General features: G+C 30.3%; 3 protein-coding genes and 1 long non-coding RNA gene across 10 annotated transcripts; 2 read left to right on the forward strand and 2 right to left on the reverse strand.

Annotated features, from left to right (window-relative positions):
* Nucleotides 1-4742: 4742 nt before the first annotated feature.
* Nucleotides 4743-6469, reverse strand: LOC123293460. Its single transcript, XR_006535015.1, has 3 exons — nucleotides 6313-6469; nucleotides 5366-5672; nucleotides 4743-4900 (listed from the first exon to the last, which is right to left on the reverse strand). It is a non-coding gene; the product is annotated as an uncharacterized LOC123293460 (long non-coding RNA).
* Nucleotides 6470-7353: 884 nt separating this feature from the next.
* On the forward strand, nucleotides 7354-10006 carry LOC123292391 (carbonyl reductase [NADPH] 1-like). 4 transcript variants are annotated; one of them, XM_044873027.1, is made up of 4 exons: nucleotides 7354-7440; nucleotides 8102-8394; nucleotides 8506-8744; nucleotides 9657-10006. In XM_044873027.1, exons 2-4 carry the CDS (start codon nucleotides 8110-8112, stop codon nucleotides 9961-9963), a joined length of 831 nt encoding a protein of 276 aa, XP_044728962.1. In that variant the 5' UTR covers nucleotides 7354-7440; nucleotides 8102-8109; the 3' UTR covers nucleotides 9964-10006. The 4 variants fall into 4 exon arrangements, with proteins under 4 accessions (XP_044728962.1, XP_044728964.1, XP_044728961.1 ...); XM_044873029.1 differs by lacking the exons at nucleotides 7354-7440; nucleotides 8506-8744 and adding exons at nucleotides 7445-7659; nucleotides 9159-9397; XM_044873026.1 differs by lacking the exon at nucleotides 7354-7440 and adding an exon at nucleotides 7471-7659.
* Nucleotides 10007-10265: 259 nt separating this feature from the next.
* LOC123292278 (carbonyl reductase [NADPH] 1-like) lies at nucleotides 10266-13453 on the forward strand. Of its 3 annotated transcripts, none has more exons than XM_044872868.1 (4): nucleotides 10266-10358; nucleotides 12366-12658; nucleotides 12738-12976; nucleotides 13129-13453. In XM_044872868.1, the coding sequence occupies exons 2-4, from the start codon at nucleotides 12374-12376 to the stop codon at nucleotides 13433-13435; spliced, it is 831 nt and encodes a 276-aa protein (XP_044728803.1). In that variant the 5' UTR covers nucleotides 10266-10358; nucleotides 12366-12373; the 3' UTR covers nucleotides 13436-13453. The 3 variants fall into 3 exon arrangements, with proteins under 3 accessions (XP_044728803.1, XP_044728802.1, XP_044728801.1); XM_044872867.1 differs by lacking the exon at nucleotides 10266-10358 and adding an exon at nucleotides 10951-11099 and having other exon boundaries at nucleotides 13129-13452; XM_044872866.1 differs by lacking the exon at nucleotides 10266-10358 and adding an exon at nucleotides 11194-11232.
* Nucleotides 13454-15113: 1660 nt separating this feature from the next.
* On the reverse strand, nucleotides 15114-25757 carry LOC123293390 (protein PF14_0175-like). 2 transcript variants are annotated; one of them, XM_044874196.1, is made up of 16 exons: nucleotides 25639-25757; nucleotides 25502-25565; nucleotides 24197-24492; nucleotides 23952-24059; nucleotides 23112-23523; nucleotides 22560-22741; nucleotides 21681-21894; nucleotides 21530-21616; nucleotides 20324-20574; nucleotides 19981-20233; nucleotides 19018-19705; nucleotides 18170-18483; nucleotides 17593-17976; nucleotides 16959-17142; nucleotides 16102-16269; nucleotides 15114-15586 (listed from the first exon to the last, which is right to left on the reverse strand). In XM_044874196.1, the coding sequence occupies exons 1-16, from the start codon at nucleotides 25677-25679 to the stop codon at nucleotides 15450-15452; spliced, it is 3783 nt and encodes a 1260-aa protein (XP_044730131.1). In that variant the 5' UTR covers nucleotides 25680-25757; the 3' UTR covers nucleotides 15114-15449. The 2 variants fall into 2 exon arrangements, with proteins under 2 accessions (XP_044730131.1, XP_044730132.1); XM_044874197.1 differs by lacking the exons at nucleotides 21530-21616; nucleotides 21681-21894; nucleotides 22560-22741.
* Nucleotides 25758-25863: the final 106 nt, after the last annotated feature.

Raw genomic sequence — 25863 nt, forward strand, 5'->3', positions numbered from 1 at the left:
TTTGTTAACATTGTCGAGTATAAAAATTTTTAATGTTCACATAGAATTTTCTATTAAATTATTACTAAATGATCCTCTTAAAACTTCTTAATACGATGAATAACTCAATGGGTTTACTCTTTTCAATCAACTCTTGTACTGTTTTTAAAACATGCAAAGTAAAAATAATATTATAAAAAAAAACTGTTTTTAGAATCACATAATATATTTTATTTAATTTACGTCTTTGTTTGTACTAATTCACACGAAAGTCTATTTATTAATTATTGTTTGTAATTCTTTTGTATTGGAGTATCCATCTTTCACAATATTCTTGATGTAATTTGTTCAATCACTGAAATACTTTCGCTACATATACAATATACACTACTAGTTGCGGACGCTAGCGGCCATTTTAATAATGCATCAGGGTCGCCACCTGCAAAACGTCAAAACTATTCATATAACAAAATTACGGAAGCCTGAATGGTTCACAATCAATTTATGAGAAAGTGGCGTTACACTAGCTTATTTTTTAAATGTGGACTACCCACAAGTATAAAACCAACTTTTAAAAAGCCACTATTTCACTTTCAACAAGTGCACTTGTGACTTGTGGTGTTATGGAAACGAACCTTTTTGAAGATGTCGGTATTTTGTAATGTGCAGATTTCTAATTATAACGTCATAATAAACAATAATAATAGAAATGTGTAGATGCAAAAGAAAAACATCAACAATTAAAGAATTATATTTTTTATATAATACTAAAGAAAATTTTGAACTAACTACATAAGACAAATTATAAACATTTTCATATTATTATTAAATCCAGACAAATAATTATTAATAATTACAGGCAGTTTCGGTAGTGTCTAATTAAAGGCTCGTTTCCATAAAATTCGTTCTTCAAAAAGGTTCATTTCCATAATACCACAATCACAAGTGCACTTGTTGAAAGTGAACTAGTAACTTTTTAAAATGTTGATTTTACATTTGTGGGTAGTACACATTTAAAAAAAAGCTAGTGTAGCGCCACTTTCTCATAAATTGATTGTGAGCCATTCAGGCTTCCGTTGTGTAAAAATCGTTGTATAAAAAAATTTTTTTTTTTTTGTTTAATTATTCCGTTACATAAAAATATACTGTTATTAATCAGAGACTTATTAAAATTTGTTACATATGTAGGTACTTATGGTATATTGAATGAAAATAAAAAATGAAAATACATTCTCTATTTTGGTTTTGGGTCAATTGAATATTGTTTTATATCAAAATTTAATAGATTTTATGTCAATAAATTATTTAAAAGCGGAAATATCTAAAATTTCATCTCTTTCACTGGATAAAAATCTAGTACAAATTACTTATTTTCAAAGAAAGTTAAAAAATCGTCGAAGTTCTTTGAGTCAAGGAAACTATTGAACTAACATATAAAGAGCTGGTCAAACTATTAGAAGTTCATCTTATCATCTGAGACGATACTCATATTTGGTTTCACACATGGAGTTCGGCTTAGGCTACATTATACCCACCGAACAAAAAAAGAAAAAAATTTACAAAAAATTTACAAAAAAAAAAACAAAAAAACAAAATGTCAGTAAAATATTTAAAAATTTATTTAAAATTAAAATACAATTTTTTTCATTACAAATCATAAAAATAAAAAAATGGCCGAAAGTGGATACCCGGATGGCCAGGCACACGACGCACAAACAGAGAATCGCACGCAGCATCGCAGGCGGTAAACACGGCGCGAAAGGTCGTGATTGGATCACGGCGGCACCAGGCACTAATAAAACAAAAAAACAATGAGTCAACAAATGACCTGATGGTTTCTTGATGAAAAAAATACTTTAACTTTAACCTTTGCATCGAGCAAGTAAAGAGCTCGGAATTATTATATTGATTCGTGATCAAAAAAAAAAAATAATCAATCGACATCGATTATTAAACAAGTAAAATAAAATCGACATTAATTAAAATTGGACCGACATCGTGGATTTAAAAAAATTAATAAATCAACAACGATTAATAAACAGAAGTAAAATAAAATCGACATTAATTAAAATTGGACCGACATCGTGGATTTAAAAAAAAAAAAATTAATAAATCAACAACGATTATTAAACAGAAGTAAAATCAAAAATCGAACTTTAATCAAATCGGACCAACATCGTAATTATAATTAATGGATCGACAACGACTTATTAATCAGAAACAATAAAACAAAAAAAAAAACAACGACCGGTACTCACGAGTAGTGTCCTGGTGATACAAGTTTCGAGTGGACGACCGCATGGTTATTTCATCTTTTGTTGTTTGGAAATTCAACATCGCCCATCAGCGGCAACACCACCGCATGCAGGCCGATTCGATCAACACAAATTATGGAAGAAAATCTGGTATACCTCGAGGATCACCCAGTGATTCCGCTGTGTGCTGCTGCGTTCTCTCCTGGCCGTCCGGTTGTTCAACCCCCGGTTCCATTCGTGAATGACTATGTAAGTTGTATTTATCTTTTGCCTCTTTATCAATTAATTTGCCGGCCAAAAAGGACATATTCTAAAATAAATTGAAAAAAAATGACATTAATAAAAGGTTGGAGGTGTAACAAACATTTTAAAATTAGGAAATCATATTAGTTAAGTTTTTTTAATGCGTGGTGATTCCTGGTGGATCTATTAGTCAAGCCGTCGAGTGGCCCTTGTCAATTTGGTGCTGGCCAATAGCCGCCTATTAACGACAAGGGTCAGCCACTCTCCATTTCGCGGCGCTAGGTGGTGGTGAAGACGATCTAAATTGAATCGAAGACCCATACACCTCGCCCGTGCTGTTGCGGCAAATGGCTCTTGTCCGAATATACATACATATTTTTATTCAACAAAAAAATAATATAATAAATGTCTGTATGCGCTTTTAATTTGGAAGGAAATTCACCAGGAACCACTGTTGTCAATGTTAGTACTAACGTATGTCCCCTTTTAAACAAATATTAAATTTTTTTTTTTAATTTTTTTTCAAATACAAAATTCTTAGGTTAGGTGTCAAAATAAATTATGCTAAGTGTTTATTTTTGTTTACTATACATTTGATAAAAAAAATAAATAAATAAAATAAAATTGTGAATAGTAGAAACATTAAAGGAAATTTTACAAAAAAAAAAATTAAATGAACATAATTGAATTTAATTGAGATCACTTACGTTTTCTTTTTGTTAATCCAATCGTCGACACACAACACGTTGTATTCAATATCACTATTGACACTTTAAGTTGTAATACAGTAGAGCCAACTTCACATAACTAATATTGATTTAGTAGATCCTCGCTTGAATTTACGCGCCATAACCCGTCCGATCAACAAAAGACTTCCACTGCGACACCTTCATAGTTCGTTTCTCTTACTTAAATTGAGAATCGTTTTATGGTAGCATAGCGTATGGTAAATGGCGTAATTTTCAATCGTCGTTATCTAAGACAACTTGAAAATGAACAACGTATTAATTGTATAATCTTATAAAATTAAAATTTTCTTCAATTACTTTTAACTTTAATTAAGCTTAATTCTACAAATCCTTTTCTGTTTTCTATAACACTTACATATACAATCGTTGAACAATCGCGGAGTCTAACATGCCGGACACCAGGAGCGGACGCATATTCACACCCGCCACCAGCTGTAATCCACAACCCGAGGTGACTTCTCCGGGCTTCGCAACGCCGCCAACAACAATGCCAGAACCCAGCGCACCGCCGCTGAATACAGTAGTCAACCAACTTCCATGGCTCGATTTCACGACGGCGTCTTCAACATCGACATCCTCAACGTCAACAGCCCCACCAACTTCGACACATCAATCTCCTCCATCACGTGTGTTTAACCCTATAAGAACCCAAACCGAACTAAGTGCTGACATGCTGACAACCAACACCGTCTTCAGGCCATGGAGAACCAATTAATAAATATGGGTGAGTGGTTATGTAGTCTAAGCCGAAATATTCTCCAATCGCCCCACGCTCAGGGTCATTACAAAACCTCCAAAAACAAAAAAAAACCTTTAGAAACCCTATCACCTTCTGATGACGCTAAATTTCACCTTTTGGACGAAGTGCCCCAAAGCCTTGCCTCTCTGCGAAAACATCAGGAAGAAGATGAAAAGCATGGACTCATCCTCTCCAGAATTGAATCTGGAGAGGATGTCATAGGTTATGCCCTCAAATCTGACGTCCTGGTGGAACTCGTGGGGAAGCATCGCCTAAGAAAATTTCCGTCCCCAAAGCCGTGCCTCTCTGCGAAAACATCAGGAGGAAGATGAAGAGCATAGACTCATCCTCTCCAGAATTGAATCTAGGGAAGATGTCACAGGATATGCCCTCAAATCTGACCTCCTGGTGAAACTCGTGGGGAAACATCGCCTAAGACGAATTTCCGTCCCCAAAGCCATCAGAAACATAATAATGTCCCTTTACCACGTCACCAATCTCATGTGAGCTCGAGTGCGTAGACAACTTGTACGCGATATAAAGCCCACATTGAAGCGTTAAGCCCTATAATGAAAGAGTAGAGGAAATGCCGTAGCATTTTAGCCAGTGGGGGTGGATGAGACGATACTCATATTTGGTTTCACACATGGAGTTCGGCTTAGGCTACATTATACCCACCGAACAAAAAAAGAAAAAAATTTACAAAAAATTTACAAAAAAAAAAACAAAAAAACAAAATGTCAGTAAAATATTTAAAAATTTATTTAAAATTAAAATACAATTTTTTTCATTACAAATCATAAAAATAAAAAAATGGCCGAAAGTGGATACCCGGATGGCCAGGCACACGACGCACAAACAGAGAATCGCACGCAGCATCGCAGGCGGTAAACACGGCGCGAAAGGTCGTGATTGGATCACGGCGGCACCAGGCACTAATAAAACAAAAAAACAATGAGTCAACAAATGACCTGATGGTTTCTTGATGAAAAAAATACTTTAACTTTAACCTTTGCATCGAGCAAGTAAAGAGCTCGGAATTATTATATTGATTCGTGATCAAAAAAAAAAATAATCAATCGACATCGATTATTAAACAAGTAAAATAAAATCGACATTAATTAAAATTGGACCGACATCGTGGATTTAAAAAAATTAATAAATCAACAACGATTAATAAACAGAAGTAAAATAAAATCGACATTAATTAAAATTGGACCGACATCGTGGATTTAAAAAAAAAAAAATTAATAAATCAACAACGATTATTAAACAGAAGTAAAATCAAAAATCGAACTTTAATCAAATCGGACCAACATCGTAATTATAATTAATGGATCGACAACGACTTATTAATCAGAAACAATAAAACAAAAAAAAAAACAACGACCGGTACTCACGAGTAGTGTCCTGGTGATACAAGTTTCGAGTGGACGACCGCATGGTTATTTCATCTTTTGTTGTTTGGAAATTCAACATCGCCCATCAGCGGCAACACCACCGCATGCAGGCCGATTCGATCAACACAAATTATGGAAGAAAATCTGGTATACCTCGAGGATCACCCAGTGATTCCGCTGTGTGCTGCTGCGTTCTCTCCTGGCCGTCCGGTTGTTCAACCCCCGGTTCCATTCGTGAATGACTATGTAAGTTGTATTTATCTTTTGCCTCTTTATCAATTAATTTGCCGGCCAAAAAGGACATATTCTAAAATAAATTGAAAAAAAATGACATTAATAAAAGGTTGGAGGTGTAACAAACATTTTAAAATTAGGAAATCATATTAGTTAAGTTTTTTTAATGCGTGGTGATTCCTGGTGGATCTATTAGTCAAGCCGTCGAGTGGCCCTTGTCAATTTGGTGCTGGCCAATAGCCGCCTATTAACGACAAGGGTCAGCCACTCTCCATTTCGCGGCGCTAGGTGGTGGTGAAGACGATCTAAATTGAATCGAAGACCCATACACCTCGCCCGTGCTGTTGCGGCAAATGGCTCTTGTCCGAATATACATACATATTTTTATTCAACAAAAAAATAATATAATAAATGTCTGTATGCGCTTTTAATTTGGAAGGAAATTCACCAGGAACCACTGTTGTCAATGTTAGTACTAACGTATGTCCCCTTTTAAACAAATATTAAATTTTTTTTTTTAATTTTTTTTCAAATACAAAATTCTTAGGTTAGGTGTCAAAATAAATTATGCTAAGTGTTTATTTTTGTTTACTATACATTTGATAAAAAAAATAAATAAATAAAATAAAATTGTGAATAGTAGAAACATTAAAGGAAATTTTACAAAAAAAAAAATTAAATGAACATAATTGAATTTAATTGAGATCACTTACGTTTTCTTTTTGTTAATCCAATCGTCGACACACAACACGTTGTATTCAATATCACTATTGACACTTTAAGTTGTAATACAGTAGAGCCAACTTCACATAACTAATATTGATTTAGTAGATCCTCGCTTGAATTTACGCGCCATAACCCGTCCGATCAACAAAAGACTTCCACTGCGACACCTTCATAGTTCGTTTCTCTTACTTAAATTGAGAATCGTTTTACATCTAGTACCCAAGAAGAATGTTCTCGTAGCCGGATCGCAGCGTCAATTTTTACCAATCTATCAATCCGGTCAACAGTCTACTGTCCTGCGTGAAATCGAAAATTGTGAATTCTCATCTCATATTCTCGATCGACCACTTTTATCAATACAACTGTTTCTACGCTATGCCGATAACTTACACAAAATTAGTTGACTTATTTGATTGTCGTTATAGAATAACGACTTATTTAACCAATCAGCGCGCTATTTGCATTTCGTCATGCGCTAAATTACGATTTGTCTGATTAGCATTGTTAATTACTAACGAAAGTATAGGCATAAGATTGTAAAACAATCAATCTATCGTTAATTAGTTAACAATCTGACTAGATTTATTATAAACTAACGATTCTTAAATAATTTAGTGGCATATTCATAAAGCGTTTATGAATGCTATTATAATTAAATGCCATCAAAATATTAATAATATATATTATGAGTTCTATTTTATTTATGATCTTTTGTAAATAAATGGGAAATTTTGAGGTTATGTTTATGAATTTAATCAACAGCTGATCATTGACGTTAAATTTTAGTCAACTGAGTTTTTTGAAAAGTTTTTATGATTTTTTATTATTAAATACGTAATAAACTTGATCAATAAAATATTATATAGTGCTATTTTTAAAAGTCAAAACCATTCAAAAATCATTGCTATGATTGGACTAAATTGTTTCCCGTCTCGATACTGGCTATACTACCTTAGACCTTGATATACAAATATTTTAGAAAAACATCTCATTTACCTATTTTGCCTAGATAGGTATAGTTATATAAAACTATACACGAAAATATTTTGAAACTATTAAATATTTCTTAAAAAGTTTTTCTTTTCACATAGAATTTTAATTAAAATTTTTTTCTGGTAGGTAGCTAAGTATATAAAACGGGGAATACAGTGAAAATAAATGTTTATAATTAAAACATAAATACTCAAGTGTTATCAAGTTTACAAATAGAATTTTAAGCGATGAATCATCTTAGTTATCAGAGACTACTTTACCGATCTATTCTCTGTTAGTTATGTTGTATAATGAATCCATCAAAAGTATCTTACTAATAAAGTAACTAAAATCCATTACAGGTATTGATAATCGTACCATTATCGTTAAGAAACTATTAAAAATCTTTGTAACCCCTGGTGGAAAAAATATTTGAAGAAAGAATAAGAAATTCTGAAAAAGTCTTAGGAACTTTGAATTTCTCAACGTTTTCGGACAAGTCTAATTCAGAGTTCTTAATACTTTTTTTAAGTTTCTAAGACTTTTTCAGAGTTTCCTAAGACTTATTATTTTTTCCACCAGGGTACACTAAACTCATTTGTAGAATTTAATCAATATCAAGGGAAGTCGGCAAATTTTGGATCGAATCAACGTATCTTTGGATAAAAAAGAGCTGAAAGAGTTTTTTTCCGTAAATTCTGTACACATACTTACCTATGTTTTATGTACCTATACTTAGCTAACACAGAATCCGTACCGATTTTAAAAAACAATATACGTAAAATATATCTTAATTTTTCTTAGGTACAGAGATGAGTGCCAAGCGTGTAGCTGTTGTAACGGGCAGTAACAAGGGCATTGGATATGCAATTGTTAAAGGATTATGTGAGAAATTCAATGGGGTTGTTTACTTGACTGCTAGAGATGTTGAGCGCGGACAAGAAGCTGTTAAAAAGTTGAATAGTTTAGGTTTTAAACCAGAATTTCATCAATTGGATGTCAATGATGTTCCCAGTATTGATAAATTCCGTGACCATATTAAAGAAAAATATGGAGGAATTGATGTTCTTGTAAATAATGCTGTCATTGCATTTAAGGTAAGTTAAACCTTTTCCTTAAATAATTAAAATTCATTATTAAGCGAAAAATTTGACGTCATTACTATTTTATAAAATAATTAAACTAAGTTTAATATTTACTTTTGATAGGAAGTGGATTCAACGCCATTTGCTGTTCAAGCAGAGGTCACAATTGATGTTAATTATTTTGGTTTACTTCGTGTCTGTAACTCCTTATTCCCAATTTTGAGACCACATGCTCGTGTTGTAAATGTTTCTAGTGCTGTTGGTCATTTATCCTGTATTCGAAGCGTAGAATTACGTCAACAATTCGCTGACCGAAATTTATCTGAAGAAAAACTTTCTGTATTAATGAGAAAATTTGTTAGGTATATACATCTAATTTCTGGAACTATTTTTTAGAACAATTATTCTTAAGTCTATTTTGCTCGACTTTTCACTTCTATCGAAATATATTATTACTTTCTTTTTTTTTGCCATAAGAGGTGAGAGTTTTGGCAAAAATAGGCCCTTTTTTATGTAGAAATAAATATATAGGATATCCCAGGAGTAACAGACGTCTTTGTTGCATCGTATAGAAGCTCTAAACTCGTACTTGAAACATTTCTAAGAATACTTTACATTAAATTACTTTTTTCCTTAAAGCCTTATTCAAACTGAATCTACCATAATCCTGTCCACAATCATTTTTAGATGTATTTACGGTTGAATTTTTCGCTTAGTAAATAATTTTGAATCAAAACGGTTACAAAAATGAAATAGATATCTCTGCTTTTAGTTAGGTACGAGATACAGCTCCGTTTCCGGTTCAAGCTCAAGTAACAATTGAAGTCAATTATTTCGGTTTGATTCGTGTTTGTAATTCTTTATTTCCAATTTTAAAACCACATGCACGTGTAGTTAATGTTTCTAGCTCTCGCGGTCATTTATTTCGTATTAAAACTGATGAACTCCGTCAAAAATTTGCTGATCCAAATTTAACAGAAGAAAAACTTTCAACATTAATGCGACAATTTGTTGGGTATGTTTAGGAAATCTTAGAAATTCTACTTAGATTTCACAAAGTTTAATGTTATATTTTACATTTTTTTCAAACAAAAGTTTTGAGAAGAGATTAAACCTTCCCCGTCGACTCGATTACTATAGTTTATTACAATTTTTTGTTTAACAAAAATAATTATTATACTAAAATGATTGTTTTCAAAGTTTGATCGATTTACGAAAGGAACGAAACATAATACAGCATGCGGTAAAATTTGAATTTCTTATTCTGATTTCAGTGATGCAAAAGAAGGTAAACATTTTGAAAGAGGTTGGGGGAATTCAGCGTATGTAGTATCCAAAGTGGGTGTAAGTGCTCTTACATTTATACAACAACGAGAAATGAAAACACCAGGTGTAGTTATAAATGCTGTACATCCAGGATATGTTGATACTGATTTGACTAGCCATAAAGGTCATTTAACAATTGAACAAGGAGCTGAAGCACCATTATTTTTAGCATTACAACCAGTTAGCGAAAATGAAATTAAAGGAAAATTTGTTTGGAATAATAAAACTGTTGTAGATTGGTATAGCAGAATGTAATTTGTTTAATTTTTTTTATAAATAAATGTAATTTTCTAAAATATACGCTTCCTTTACTTCAACAAAGTAAATAAGAATATAAAAATTACTGTATTCCTTTAAGACGGTAACAATTTGAATTTGATTAGTACCAAAAATAGCCACCAGTCTAACGCGCGAAAATAAAATTTGCTTAACAATATAGAATCATATTCTGTTTCATAAAAATTGATTAAAAAAACAAATCATTTGCCTAATATTTTCAATTCAAGACTAATTTGATCAAATTAAAAAATAATTTAATGTAGGCCATAATATAACCTAAAACTATTGACAATCACTCATAATCTCATATCAAAATTGTTTTCATAGATTTTATATCTGAAAATGTAATCAGACTTAAGAAGTTTAGACTAGTAAGTTAGAATAATTTTATTGAAAAATTTTAGTAAGTTAGAATAATTTTACTAAAAAATTTTAGGCTATATTTATTATACCATGCATATATGTAATATGCAAGGTATACTAAGTTTAGTCCCAAGTTTGTAACGCTTGAAAATATTGATGCTACGAACAAAATTTTGGTATAGGCGTTCCTAAAATCACCTAATTAGTCCATTTCCGGTTGTCCGTCCGTCCGCCCGTCTGTGGGTACGATAACTCAAAAACCAAAAAAGGTATCAAGCTGAAATTTTTACAGCGTACTCAGGACTTAAAAAGTGAGGTCGAGTTCGTATGGGTCCGTAGGACCCATCTTGTAAACCGTTAGAGATAGAATAAAAGTTTAAATGTAAAAAATGTTCCTTATCAAAAAATAAACAACTTTTGTTTGAAACATTTTTTTCGTAAACATCACTGTTTACCCGTGAGGGCTCAAATTAGGCGTAAATTGTATAATATGTCTTATATAAATTGTATATGTTTGTGCATGGTATTTCAACAATTAACTCAGTCAATTGTTTGTTTTCACTTGTTTTTTCTTTAAAATTAAATCTGCTATTATCATTCGCACTATTCGCAGTCAATCCTATCTTGAAGAAGGAATAACATTGATATAATTTGTTTATAAAATAGTTATCTCACCCTTTATCCTTTTTATCGACCTAAGTAAAGTAAATAGACACGGAAGTGGTTGGAAACTATTGAATATCTAAAAAGTAAATAATATTTATCTTTTTTTCTGATAAGTGTAGGTATATAAAAAGAGACATTTTCAAAATAAGTTTTAAAGTTGCAAAGTTTTTCAGTGAATTTCAATTTTTATTTAAATAATTTTGTATATAATGTCAGGTGAGATTGGCAGTCGGCAACCACTTTAAAATTTCGCTTTAAGGATTTTTACAAGATTATTGATACATAATACCTTTCATGCTCGTCAATAATTAAAATTTCAAAAAATTATTTAAAACAATTATGTCTTTTTCTAAACATAAGTGTTTTTATACAGGGTGTACCATTTTAATATATTATGGGTAATAGATGGCTTTTTAGTTAGCCAATCAAAAAATAAAGTTGTGCAGAGTTTGGCGGGGGACATCATGTTCTCACATCAGATTGGACCTAGTTCTCCGGATTGCTAGATCCTAAAAGGTAACACATAGAATAACACTTTAAATTAGAAAGTTGATCCTCATAAAACAACTAACATTTTATCGAAAATTGTTAGCTTTTGTAGAATATTGTAATAAATGGAAACAAAACACACTAGCTACAAAAAAATTATTTTGCCAAAAGTTATCAAGGACAATATAGGAAATTCGCCTGTGTCCATGACTTTGACCTAAAATTCTAGTTTCAAGGTCATTTGATTTTGATCTTCGAATGATCTTAAAAATTTACCTGGACTTAAAAGTTATTAACACAAAGGAAAGAAATTTATTTTTCTTGATAACTTTTGTCAAAAAATTTTCTAAAGCTAGTGTATTTTCGATTAAATACAATAATGACTCGGAGATAATGAGTCGCATTAGCTCCGAAAGCCTACGATTTTCGAAAAAATGTTTTGAATAAAAAATGCCAGTATTTTTATGAGGATAAACTTTCTAATTTAAAGTATTACTCTATCTCTTACCTTTTAGGATCTAAATTAACTATTAAAGCAACCCGGAGAACTTGACCAATCTGATGTCAGAACATGATGTCTCACATCAAACTCTATTTGCGTTGTTATTTTTTGATTGGCTAACTACAAAACCAGTTATTAGCCATAATAGATTAAAAAAGGTCCACCCTGCAACAACTGAGTGTAGGATGATCTAAAAAGTCTAAAAAAACTTCTTTGGCCTCCAAAAATTTACATCTTGAGGCTAGATTTTTACTTGGCTTAATTTATCGTCTTCTCAAGGCCTTCATTGAAAAATTATCTTCTAATATTTGTATGTTCGAAATTACTCTTCAATAATAATGTAAATAATATTTTTTAGAAAAGAAAATGAGCGCTAAACGTGTAGCTGTTGTCACTGGCAGTAACAAAGGTATTGGATATGCGATTGTTAAAGGATTATGTGAGAAATTCGATGGCGTAGTTTACTTGACTGCTAGAAATATTGAACGTGGACAAGAAGCTGTGAAAAAATTAAACGGTTTAGGTTTTAAACCCGAATTTCATCAATTGGATGTCAATGATGTTCCCAGTATTGATAAATTCCGTGACCATATTAAAGAAAAATATGGAGGAATTGATGTTCTTGTAAATAATGCCGCCATTGCTTTTAAGGTAAGTTAAGCTCTTAATTTATCACATTTAAATCATAAAAATTGATTACTTAACGAAAAATTTCTAATAATTTTGTTAGAATGAGGATACAACTCCTTTTGCTGTACAAGCTGAGGTCACAGTTGACGTTAATTATTTTGGTTTACTTCGGGTCTGTAAATCGTTGTTCCCAATTTTGAAACAACATGCTCGTGTTGTAAATCTTTCAAGTTCCGCTGGTCATCTTTTCCGTATTCCGAGCGCAGAATTACGGCAAAAATTTGCCGATCCAAATTTAACAGAAGAAAAACTTTCAACGTTAATGCGACAATTTGTCAGGTATGCTTAATAGGAAACAGTAAAAGTCGTATTTACTTGGTTTGTTTGAGGAAAATATTATTAAAAATAATTTTAAAGTAAACGTGCAAACGAAATAAATGGGACTGAGAAACGTTGGATTTTAAAATTTGAACATTATATTTTGTTTTTAGTGATGCAAAAGAAGGTAAACATTATGAAAGAGGTTGGGGAAATTCAGCGTATGTAGTATCTAAAGTTGGTGTAAGTGCTCTTACATTTATACAACAACGGGAAATTAAAACACCAGGTGTAGTTGTGAATGCTGTACATCCAGGATATGTTGATACTGATATGACTAGCCATAAAGGTCCCTTAACAATTGAACAAGGCGCTGCAGCACCATTATTTTTGGCATTGCAACCAGTAGGTGAAAATGAAATCAAAGGAAAATATGTTTGGTGCGATAAAAAAATTGTCGATTGGTATAAAGAAATGTAATGTAAACAAATGTAATTATTTGTTCTATTATTTTCATAAATAAATACGATTTTCTAAAATTAGTCGTTATAATTTTCTTTTTTCGTATATCTGATCACCATATTAAAAAAAAAAGTCTATGTGATTGTTTTTTTTTATTCTAAATGGAGCGGGAGAAATACTTTTTGCATAATTTTGCTACTCTGAAAACTATATTGTGCTTTAAAATGTATTTTAGACTTTTAAAAATTAAGAGAATGAATTTTTTCTAGTAATATGATTTTACCAACTTGTTTAATATTTCTTCCACCCTCGTACTATCCTTTCCCGATTTAAGCGAAATATGAATTTATAATCAAATAACTTGTCGAATCAGATGTTTTTATTTAAAAAAAACTTCTATAGGTATTATTTTAACCGCTAGATAGAGTATAAAATTACTTAGCCGGTACTGTGAAAATCAATTCTGAGAATAAAAAGCTGAACTGTTTAGCCTTTTACGATGTGACGTTGTTAAGTTTTTTTTCAGATGGTAGCACGGCGTTAACTGACCATTTGGCCCAATTTAAAGCTGAAACTCAGCGTCAAGCGTCAGCCTGAAAATAAACCATTATACTAAGAATTCTGGTGGTATTATTTTGAAATAATAAATTGAAAAAAGAAATCAATTGTTAAATTTATTTATAGAAACTTTATTTAAATTAAAAAATATAAAAATAACATATACTCTATAGAAAAAAAACATACGATAATTTTATTTGGAAAAAAAAAGAATATGTTAACATTAGGTCCCTATACAAAGTTTATTGGATATGGAAAGATCTTCGCATCGAATCTCGCACCTTATTTGATCCAAGTATTTGGACGGTATATTTCTAATTCTAACGATAACAAATACTTTTTAAACTAAACTGTTTTGTCAAAATATTTGTCATAAAAATATAAAAAAATGACATTTTGAATTGTTAAAAATTAAGAGGAAAAAATTTTTATACCATGTATATATGAAATATACATAGTATATTAAGTTTCGTCCCAAGTTTGTAACGCTTAAAAATATTGATGCTACGAAAACGTTAGAGATAGAACAAAAGTTTATATGTAAAAAATGTTCCTTATAAAAAAATAAAAAACTTTTGTTTGAAACATTTTTTTGTAAACATCACTGTTTACCCACGAGGGCGTTAATTAGGTGCAAATTTTATAGTATGTATTTATATAGTGTTTATTTAAAAGTGAATATCTTTTGTTATTTACGTGACGTCAAAAAAACAAACTATTGTGCATCAACACTGTCTATTCATGGTAGTTCAACAATTAACTCAGTCAATTGTTTGTTTTCACTTGTTTAATATAAATTAATATTATTTTTTAATATGGACACCTCTATGTGTATAAGACATGTTTGGTCTCCGTATAAGAATCATTTGAAAAGATCTTTCTATATCCAATTAGTCTATCGATTTTGATTCAATATATATGTGTCAATTTTTGTGAAAACCTGGGATGCCGAAGTTTATAACTGTGTTATTTTAAAAAAAAATCAAAAAAGAAAACAATACTACTTTAAAATAAATTTCAAATGTTTTTTCACTTATCGTCAAAAATTAAACTGCATTTAAAAAAATATCAAAATAATAAAATAAATTCTCAATTTTTTGAAAATCATAAGCAAATCTTATAATAACACATTGGGTTTTTAATGTACATAATTCAATTTATGTACTTTAGAATAACTTATATTTATCAAAATTAAGATCGAATCAATTAAATCACGAGAGATTGGCTTCTTGTCAATTGATTTCTGTATAATCAAAAATTTAAATTAACTTTTCTTGCACATCAGAAATATTAAATTATTTCTTGTTTATGAACATATTTCTAAACAATTCTAAAATAATTAAATTGTATATTTCCAGGTACAACGACGCCTTGCTTACAACTTCTTAACATAAATTCTTCGTAACTGTTGTACACAGGAACTTAATCACAATAACAAAAAAAAAAAACTCATTTGACAAATAAAAAAAAAAAATTAATTCACCGCTGAAATTCCAGGAATATGGATTTTGTATTGCGCTTCGTCTTCTTTTTCAATAACATCTACTTCATAGCGTTCTAACTCAACTAATGAATTTAAGAAGTCTTCCGCACTAACATCCGATGGAACGTCTAAATGGGGAAAATATTCATTAAAATATAATAATAAATATATAATGGAATAATTTAAAAATAAAAGAATCATTGCTAGCTAGCAAATCCGAGAAGCAACGACTTGACTAGGAAAAAAATATTCAGCTGGTTTTAATACGATGGAATTACTTTCGAAAAAATGAAAAATACCAATTTTTTTGCAAATTAAGACTTTTAATGACGTATAAGAAGATTTTTGGGGTGGCTAGTCTCAAATTTTCAGCTAATATTTTAATTTGTTACCCCTTCCCAATTTGAAAAAAAAATCATTTTTATGAAAAATTTAACCCTTTTCTAGAAATATAAAGGAGTTTTTAAAGTCGCTGATTTCGAATTTACGATCACAATGATTCAATTTTTAAGATATATTGTTTCAAAATTAATAATAAGTGTACGTTCGTAAAACCACTTCACGCGTGCCATTGGTTCACCATCCCTGAGGTAGGATATCACTTTTTCTTAAAATATATCATGATATTTGAAAATAAACTTACCCATTACAGTACAAATTAATGCAATTGCTGGATCCTTTAAAAATTGTTTAGGTAATTTACGTATATCTGTAAATTTCACTTTCTCATGGTTACCGAAATCAACAAACATTATTATAGCTGAATCATCTTCGTTATCATTTGCTAAACATAATCCCCGATACCAAGAGTCTTTAATAAAAATTAAAAAAAACTAATAAAAATAAATATAATAATAAAATTGTACGTGTTGTTAGTGATTGAATATTCACGTTCCTCACATAAATTCGTTTATAAGGATTATTCGTTTTGAAATTTTCGAACACAGGTGTCTCGGAACATATTTTAGTTCGGATATTATATCGTATTCAGAGGCGAATTATATACAAGATAAAGTAGGCATCTACCTTCGGGCGCGCGCGTGGAAGTTTTTAAACAAACATTGATTTTGATATTTGTACAGTTACAAGTTGCCTCAAAAATATTTTTGGCAAGATAAATTTTATATGGTTTTTTTACAGTAAACTTTCTTTTTCAAGCAATTTGATCAATTTGAACACTGAAAAGTTAAAAATAGAGCAAGTACGTTCTTATTGAACAACGATAGCTCAAGTCGGAGAACTGTCTCGAACAAACTCAATTTTACAGGTTCTCTGAAATAACGAATTTGAAACTAAAGAACTAAAAAAAGACCTTTATTGATAGATTTTTATTACGGGGGGCGCCTACGGTCGCAAGATGTCTTAATCCGCCTCTGATGATATTACAAAAGTTGTGTTATTCTTGCGTAAGATATGTCAGTCAGTGTTGTAGTAGCCAATTTTCTTATAATAGCATTACCGGTATATTTTTCTTATAAAATATTTAGATTTTTTATGTACCTTCAAATTTTGCAATACACGGTGCACCTAGATCTGGTTTATATGAAGTTTCCTCATCATTGATTTCCAAATAATTATGAATTTCTAGAGTTAAATCCTGTTGAACATGCAATAAATTTTCGGCATCATCCGGATAACACACAATAACTCTTTCTTCTGCCTCAAGTACATTTTGGAAAATTATCTGAAAAAAATTTATATTCGTTTATAAAAATAAAATAGTTAAGATAAAAATCAAACCAAAAATTTCGTATTATTTGCGAACCATTGCGATACCATATATGTGTTTTACCACCTTTTGATAATTTCATTTATCAGCTGATAACAACTATTAATTAAATTAATTTTTGTTGTGTCGGCGGGAATCGAACCCGCTACTCTAGGCATACCGCGCACGGATTTGGTTACGCCTTAACCAACTGAGCTACTAAGGTTGACTTCATTAATATTGGTCTTACAAATCGCATAACTGCCGAAGTTCAAAATATATCAAAACGTTTGAAACATACAATCAAAAGTAAGGAGATATATAGCTGAACAAATATTTGAAAAATAAAAATTTATTGCGTTTTTGGTGTAACACAACTTTCGAACTTACATTTAAATTTAAAAAAAAAAAAAAAAAAAAACATACCGTAGTTTTTCCTAATGGTAAATCCACAAACGGAATATCCACAGGTGCATCACTAACAGTTTCTTTTGTCTCTGTAGGAGTTACTTGATTCGATTTCGGTTGGCTAGATGATATTGATGGAATTGTAATGTTCGTCTCTGTAGGAGTTACTTGATTCGATTTCGGTTGGCTAGATGATGTTGATGGAATTGAAATATTCTCAGAGGATCTTTGTGTTGGTTTAACGTTTTCTTCCACAACTTCTTTCGATAGTACTTTTTCAACTTCTTTTGGTAATACTGTATCATTATTTTTATTATTCTCTCTACTTAAACTAAGTAATTTTTCATTAAAATTTTCAAGATCATTTATTAATTGTACGCCTTTCTGCAATGCATTTAGAATCTAAAATAGAAATTTTTGTTAATTATTTAACTTAAGTCACTTCATTTTAAACCTCCCTATTCAAAAAGAGGGGTTTTATAAGTTTGACCGCTATGTGTGTGTGTCTTTTTTGCTTTTCGGTGGACAATTTTTATATACAGAGATGATTCTCCGTACCTCTACCCTCTATAAAATAAACATAGAATTTACTTACCATTTTAAATTTAGGTTTAGAAGCCATACATTGATCTAAATATTTCGCTTGCGCCAATGTGAAAGGTTTATTTGGTAAATCATGTAATTTAATTTCAACAAGGGCACGTGGAATATCTAATAATGATTGCGATAACATTTTAGTTTCATTGATATTGACTTCTTCTTTATTACCATAATCAATATATAATACGGTTGCTATATTCGTATCATTGTCTATTGATAAGATTTCACCACGATACCATTGTTGATCTTCACTGTATTGAGCTGCTACACATTTTCCAATTTTTGCCAATTTTAAATTCATTGGCGCCACTAAAAAAAAGGAATAGGTTTTAAAAATAGTAACAGTGGTCAACAACTATTAGAATGCAATAATTTTTAAAACTGTTTACAATCTGCTCCTCGTTATATTTCTAGGCCTAGAAACGGAAAGTACTATACTAAAATCCTCGATCTTTTATATCTATATCTATTTCATATAACATACGAATAGATATTTTCGACGATATGCACGTGGAGTTAAGAAATATGAAAGGTTATTTTCAATGTCCCACTATTTCGCTGCACTGTTTCGGTGTGAAGCGATTCATTATTAAAATTGTACTGAATTTACGTTTCAAAAACATGTATAATCAACTCAATCCATTGAAAATGCAAATGTTGTTAAATGTTTGCATACCGACATAAAGGATGGTGCACCCTGTATATATTGTTAAGTATGGAAAATTAAATAAATAATAGGGAATATTCATGAAATTTAAATTTGGTTCAAATATTTTTCTTCCGTGACTTTAATAAATATAAAAAAATACATGAATATACCCTATTAAAGTCCTTTATACTTACATTTTGAAACTGATTGAATTAACTCAGTAACTTTTTTTAAATGTTGTGCTGATTCACGATATTTAACAAACACAGTTTGTTGTGATTCAATAAATGCAACCATTACAATTGATTCTGATGGTAAATTTACTTTTGGTATAATACCATCATATTGCATAAAGCTTTGTTGTTGATTAGTCGCTGTATTATAATTTGTTTGATTATTATTTGTATTATAGATTTGTTGATTATTAAAATCTTTTTGTTGTCTATAATTGGTATTTGAACTTTGTTGATTATCAAACGATTGGTTATTATTTCTATTATGCGTTTGTTGAGAATCAAATGGGCGGTTATTAATTTTATTACGAGTTTGTTGATTATCATATAATTGATTATTTCTATTATGTGTTTGTTGATTATCAAAATTTCTTTTTTGATTGTAATTTCGACCAGAATTGGATTGATTTTCATTAACATCTGTTTGTTTAAAGTTTTTGTTTGGATTTGGTTGATTATCCACATTTTGTATACCATTTGAATCAATATGATTGGTAGAATCTTGTTTCATTGATAATATCCAACTAGATAATTTCAATTCACAAATATTTTCTTTTGTTTTTCGATCTTTTAATGTACATTTTACATATGGTATATTCGTTGTTCCTTCAACATCCACTTCTGTTATTATAAAACTATACGTTTTATCCTAGTTGTTAAAAAAAATTATTATTTGTTTCATCTCTAATTTCTCTTTTAAAAGAGATCGTTTCTAAATAAAGCCTTATGTATATCTCCCGTTGTTAATTTGTTTTTACAAAAAATGAGTTTTATAAAACGTATTTCAATTTTCTATATATAATAGTTTTCTGACTATAAAATTCTAAGGTTTAGTTACATTTAAGCTTGAGAATTTCACCATTAATTGACATGCGGTTCAAACAAACTTGAGCGTTGATTATAAAATTAAAAAGTTAATCTTACCTCCGCAAATAACTTCATAAATTGTTGTTGATTACATAATACATCGATGACTTCGCATAAACATGCAAAATCTGGAATTCTTACATGTTCTGGTAATAATTTACAACATTTTGTAACATTATTCATATAAATACCATCATCGATTAAAGCAATACGATATCCATTGCTTGCATTCAATTTATCCATCACGTAACCACGAGACCAACCTTCATCAACATCATTTTCAACACAAACTAAATCACCAGCAACGGGCCTAAATTTTTTTAAATGTAAAATAAGTGTTGTAAGAAGATAGCGTTTCAATTAATCGATAAAAATCGATACAGAAAATCTCATAACTTACTGAATATATTCTGTTGGATACTTTTCCCAAATATTCTGTATTGCTTGAACATAATTTGAAAAATCATCACCCATAATTGTCAGTTGGGCTATACATGACTTTGAGTCAACAACAGTTTTCAATTTTAATGTGCCTCTATGCGCTAACGATAAAGAGTTTATAATACATTCGCGTTTATCATAAACCTTTTTGCCGGGCGTAGCAGATTGCTTAGAATTCAAACTTTTGTTAGCTTGTGTAAATGATGATACCTAGTTAAAATAGTTTGATTAGAATCAGAAAAATTTTTATTTAATTATAGAATAGATAAGAAAGTATAGAAAAGAAAAAAAATTAGACAGACATAAAATTAAATATAACTCAAAATGTTTTTTTAAAAACAATGCTCCTAGCGGGAAGATATCTATTACGTGCTTTGCATATGGACTTTAAAGCAACCAGCGATAAAACGGGAAAAATTTGAGTTATCATACATGGCTTAATAGAAACCACCTTTTTTGCCTTTAGGACTTTCAAACAATATTTCATGCAATCATGCAATCGCCGACAACTAAAAGCGAATGAATATCTACTTACTACATTTTTTTACAAACATACACTTTAACAACATATAAATCAAACTAAACTAATACCACAATATGAAAACATCTTTCTAATAAGGCTCGAATTATGGACCTTGGATTATCCAGATAGCTCTTGCTAACTAAACTGTGAAAGTTTTGCATTAAACATTATCATATGACTGGAAAAAGTCATACAATTACAATTAAAAATAACGGGCGTTGTTTTTTGCAAAGTCAATATAGAAATTTCGCCTTAAATTGAATGAAAAAATATTCTTTCATGTACAGATAGAATTTTACATTCAATTTACAACGGATCTATTTGAAAGTCGAAGTCAAATTTTAGGTCACCATAAGATGTACTTCTTTAACCTAACAATTTTCGCTTGAAACATTTTTCTGTATACAAGTTTACAAAACTTTTCTAATTTTCCATTACAGATTAAAATAGTCTACCCTGAACTTTCTCTCCTGACAACAACTTACTAATGAATTTTGTTAGTACTATATACATATACATGCTACGAAATACAATAAAGCACAGCCGAGCAAGTCATTATCAAACGTAACTAAATTGATAAGGCTCTCCCTCAAAAAGCCATAATTTGTGATTTAAAGCGCATTTTTATTTAATATTACTTACTTGCTTTGTATTGTTTAAAAATTTATTTTCAAAATTTTTAATAACATCAGTAGTTGAAGAAATTTCACAATATGTTATGTTATTGTTCTACGAAAACAAATTTTACTGTAGTAATTCAAATGTCTTATTATCAAGTTTTACTGTACCTTACATTTGACATTGTTCTGATATTAATTTTTTCTAGTGTATTTAATTGTTCTAAGTTTAATGACGAATTAGAAATCTGTATTGCCTGTGCAGGAATTTCATACAAACATTCCGGCATTTTAACAAGAGCATCAATACAAGTAATTTGATTTCCATAATCAATTAAACGTAAAATGTTTATATCTGATTCGTGTTTATCAATAACTTGAGCACGATACCTAATAAAAAGATTCTATTATTTAATCAATTTAATAGCAAGACTACTAAATAAAAGTCTCAACTATTATACAGGATGGGCCATTTTTATCTATTATGGATAATAGCTCGTTTTGTAGTTAACCAATCAAAAAATAACTCAAATAAAAGTTGCAGAGTTTGATGGGAGATATCATGTTCTGACATCAGAAGGGGCCTAGTTCTTCAGCTTGCTTTAATAGCCAATTTAGATCTTAAAAGATAAGAGTTAGAATAGTACTTTAAATTTGAAAATATATCATTATTGCATTTAATCGAAAGAAAAATGCATTAGCCAAAAGTTGTCAAGGGCATAGAAGATATTTGACTCTGATTTTCAAATGATCTTGAACATTTACCTGGGTTTACAAAGTTATTAACACATACAATGACCTCTATTGTCTAAAAAATGTTTCTAAACTAAAAATAATGACGATAATGATTTTATCCGTAAGCTAACGATTTTCGAAAAAATGTCATTAACAAGTGAAAACAAACAATGGAACGACTTAACTTTTGAAATACTCTGTAAAGAAAAGTGTCGAATATCAGTGCTTGCATCGTGACCACAGACGGACAACTGGAAATGGACTAATTAAGTGATTTTATGAACACCTATATATTGTTTTGTGTTTTTTCACAAACTTACCAGATCCCGTTACCATTAAATTCCACAATGCAATAACAATTTATATGAATATCATATGCTGGGATAATACGATGTTTAGGTGCCTCAGCAAGTAAATCGTTAATTTTATTTAATTTTTCATTATTTGATGTCAAACTAACCCAAATTTCATTTTTTTTTGTGTTTATATATTGTATTGTAGCCTAAATTTTAGAAAAATATAACAGTTAATGATGCACACAAATCACGTAACGCCTTTTTCTCGTGTAATAAATAGATTTTTTTTTATAAAATCAGATAAATCAGAGAAATTTTGCAAAACAAATAAAATCATTGATACTGGCAAAACTTCTATTTCTGCCATTTATAACGACGAAAAAATCATATATCGAAATTACATCAAATCAACATCTACCTAGTTTTGAGCTTGAATGGCTATAAATAATCAAGAAGTATACAGACGCAGGCTTAAGAATAATCAGTAGGAATCGCTTGAAAGTTGTTTATAAACAAAGCAGCAAAAACAGCTAAGAACATTGTTTTTCGAACGAAAATAAACATGTAAAAAATTACCTGAACAAATCGATCCGTTGGGACTGTTTCAACAAGAATACTTTGTTGTTTTGAAGAAAAACTACGAATATTTTCTTTATTTGCCGACGACACTCGACTAATACGCTCTTGTACATTTGTTGATGTTTTTTGATAACCATTCGACGATGTCGAACCAAGACTGTGTCGAGTATTTCTATCCTTATGATGTATGTTAGAATTATGTTGCACGTTCATACTATATCTAGATTGTCGTCCATTAGTAGTACTATTAAAACTTTGTTGTCTATGTAAGGACTTATCACGTCTGTGTTCGGATTTATCACGTCTATGTTCGGATTTATCATGTTGGCCTAAAATTTCAGATACGCGTGATCGAGATTTATCACGCAATCGCTTTTTGTCTAAACGAAGTTCTTCATCTTTGGCATCACTTCAAAAACAATAAAAATTTAAATTTATATTTATTATTCGTGCATAACAATTATTTAAATGGCTACAAAATACGGATGTTGGTTTTTTTTCCACCAAAAACTTGGATATGACAAAGGAATTACTACCAGAGGAAAAGTTACCGAAAAATTGCATTAAACCAAGTGTTATTTTAGCCGCAAACTATTTTTAACCAAATTTTAAGTTCTCACTGGAAAATGAGACAAATTTTTTTTTTTTTAAATCCCAATCCTGATTGTTTCCTAATTTTTGCTTTTTCACGGGTAAGGGCGTAGTTTTTGTGTAAAGAATAAAAACAATACTTATTTTCGATATTTTTCTGGATTAATCAAAATGGGATCATATGACACTTAAATAATTTTAGAGCTGGGTCTCATTGAAGGGTAAAAATTATCTTTTAAATCTTACCTTAAGTATGAGCCTTGTTCTGAATTATAGTTTAACAAAACATCAGATTCGATTTCTTCTAATTCGGTATCACTGCCACAATAATCACTAAGAGCTCCTAAGTCATTTCTATAACATGATAAAAATTCGATTAATAACAAAATTAAAAAAAAAATTCTACGACAATTCTTCAAGTATTTTAAAGTGGCAGAAATAGAAAGATAGCTCGGAAATAATCTTCTTTATAGAAAATAATTAATACATACGTCAATTTACTCTTTTCCAATCGTAATTCACGCATTTGTAAATTAATAATTTCCAAGCGTTTTGCTTTATATTGCAATTCTAAGCTCAATCTTTTCAGATCTTTTTCGCTCATCGGAACTACTTCAGGTTGCCCAACATACACACTATAATAAAAAGGTGGTTGCTTATGAAATGCAGCAATACAAGCACGTGCATCTCGTCTAGATCCAAAATAGGCGAAACCATATTCGCCACTTTTGGGTACATTCACTTTAAATGGTTCGATTACCGAAGCAAACATTTCTTCAAGTTCTTCCTGTAAAAGATTTAATGTTTCATATATTCTAATATTAGTGAATACACAAAAAAAAATCAATCAATTAAACATAATACGTATCAATCCATAGCTTATGAACGTATTCTTTGGACAATTTTAAGTCGAAAGTGCCTCATATACTTTTACCCAAAGACCGAACAGTTACGTACCCAAAGATAAGTCAAGAAGAGTAAACTAATTAGTAAATTAATCTGATAGGCCTTTTAATTTTTTTTGGCTCCGTTTAATTTACGATTAATTTAATTGCTACGTTTACAAATCAAGAATATACCGATATTAACTTTGTTTTCCGGATATTGTAGCGGAAATGCAAAAGCGTCAGTGCAGGAATATCAGCGGCGGTTTCCTGATCGAAGAACTCCTAATAAAAAAAGTGTTCTAAAATGTGAATCGTCATTTGACAGAAAAAGGAAAGTTTTCCTAAAGCTAATGCAGACGTCGTGTACAGCAAGAACTTTCCGACGACGAAGCTATCCTTAACATGATCAAAAACACTTCCTTTGGACAGTTGTCACGTTTGAAGCTGTCATATTTTGACATTTGACAAGTAAAACCTTCGTCATTACTGAAAATGGAACGATAAACGCTTCAATAACGCATTGAATTTGTTAAAAATCACTAGAAAAATTTGTATGGCCGGAATTGGAAGATATTGATGATAACACAGTTTGTTTTGAACAAGACGGCGCTACGTGTCACACAAGGAACGAAATCATCGCAATTTTGCAAGAAAAGTTTCCCGACTTTGTTATTTCTCGAAGAGGTGATCACATTTATTTTTTACGTAGATTACAAATTTTTAACAGATACCCTCTTCAATATTTTTGTAAATTTTTATAATTACAGCGGCTATATCTAAGATCAAGATTTATATGGCTAGCGTTTCAACCAGCAAACAAGCTGCAAGTTGGAATATTCAGATTTTTCAATACATGTACCATCATTTTACTTATATTTTAATATTTTAGATAAATTAAATATATATTACCTTGTCTAAAGGAGGATTTTTTTCGCCCGCCCGATGAACAAATACTTTATATAAAACTTCCTGCCTAAAATATTTTGAAAGAAATAAAAAATTAAATAGTTTTAAATTTTGTATAAAATAAAAATTGAATATATTACCTGCCACTCGCAGCATACGAAGAAGCCTCGGAGCTGCTCATTTTGTGGAATATTTATTTCTTTTTATTACAAGAATTATTTATTTTGCTTTCTAACCAAGAATAAATACACAACAGACAAGTTAAGAAAATGTTTTGAAAAGAATTACAAAAAAATATATCTGAAATTTAAAACTTCCGTATCCTATTTATTGTCATTTTAACACATGCGTATATGAATCACTTA

This window comes from Chrysoperla carnea, chromosome 2, assembly GCF_905475395.1.
Source record: "Chrysoperla carnea chromosome 2, inChrCarn1.1, whole genome shotgun sequence".
NCBI lineage: Eukaryota > Metazoa > Arthropoda > Insecta > Neuroptera > Chrysopidae > Chrysoperla > Chrysoperla carnea.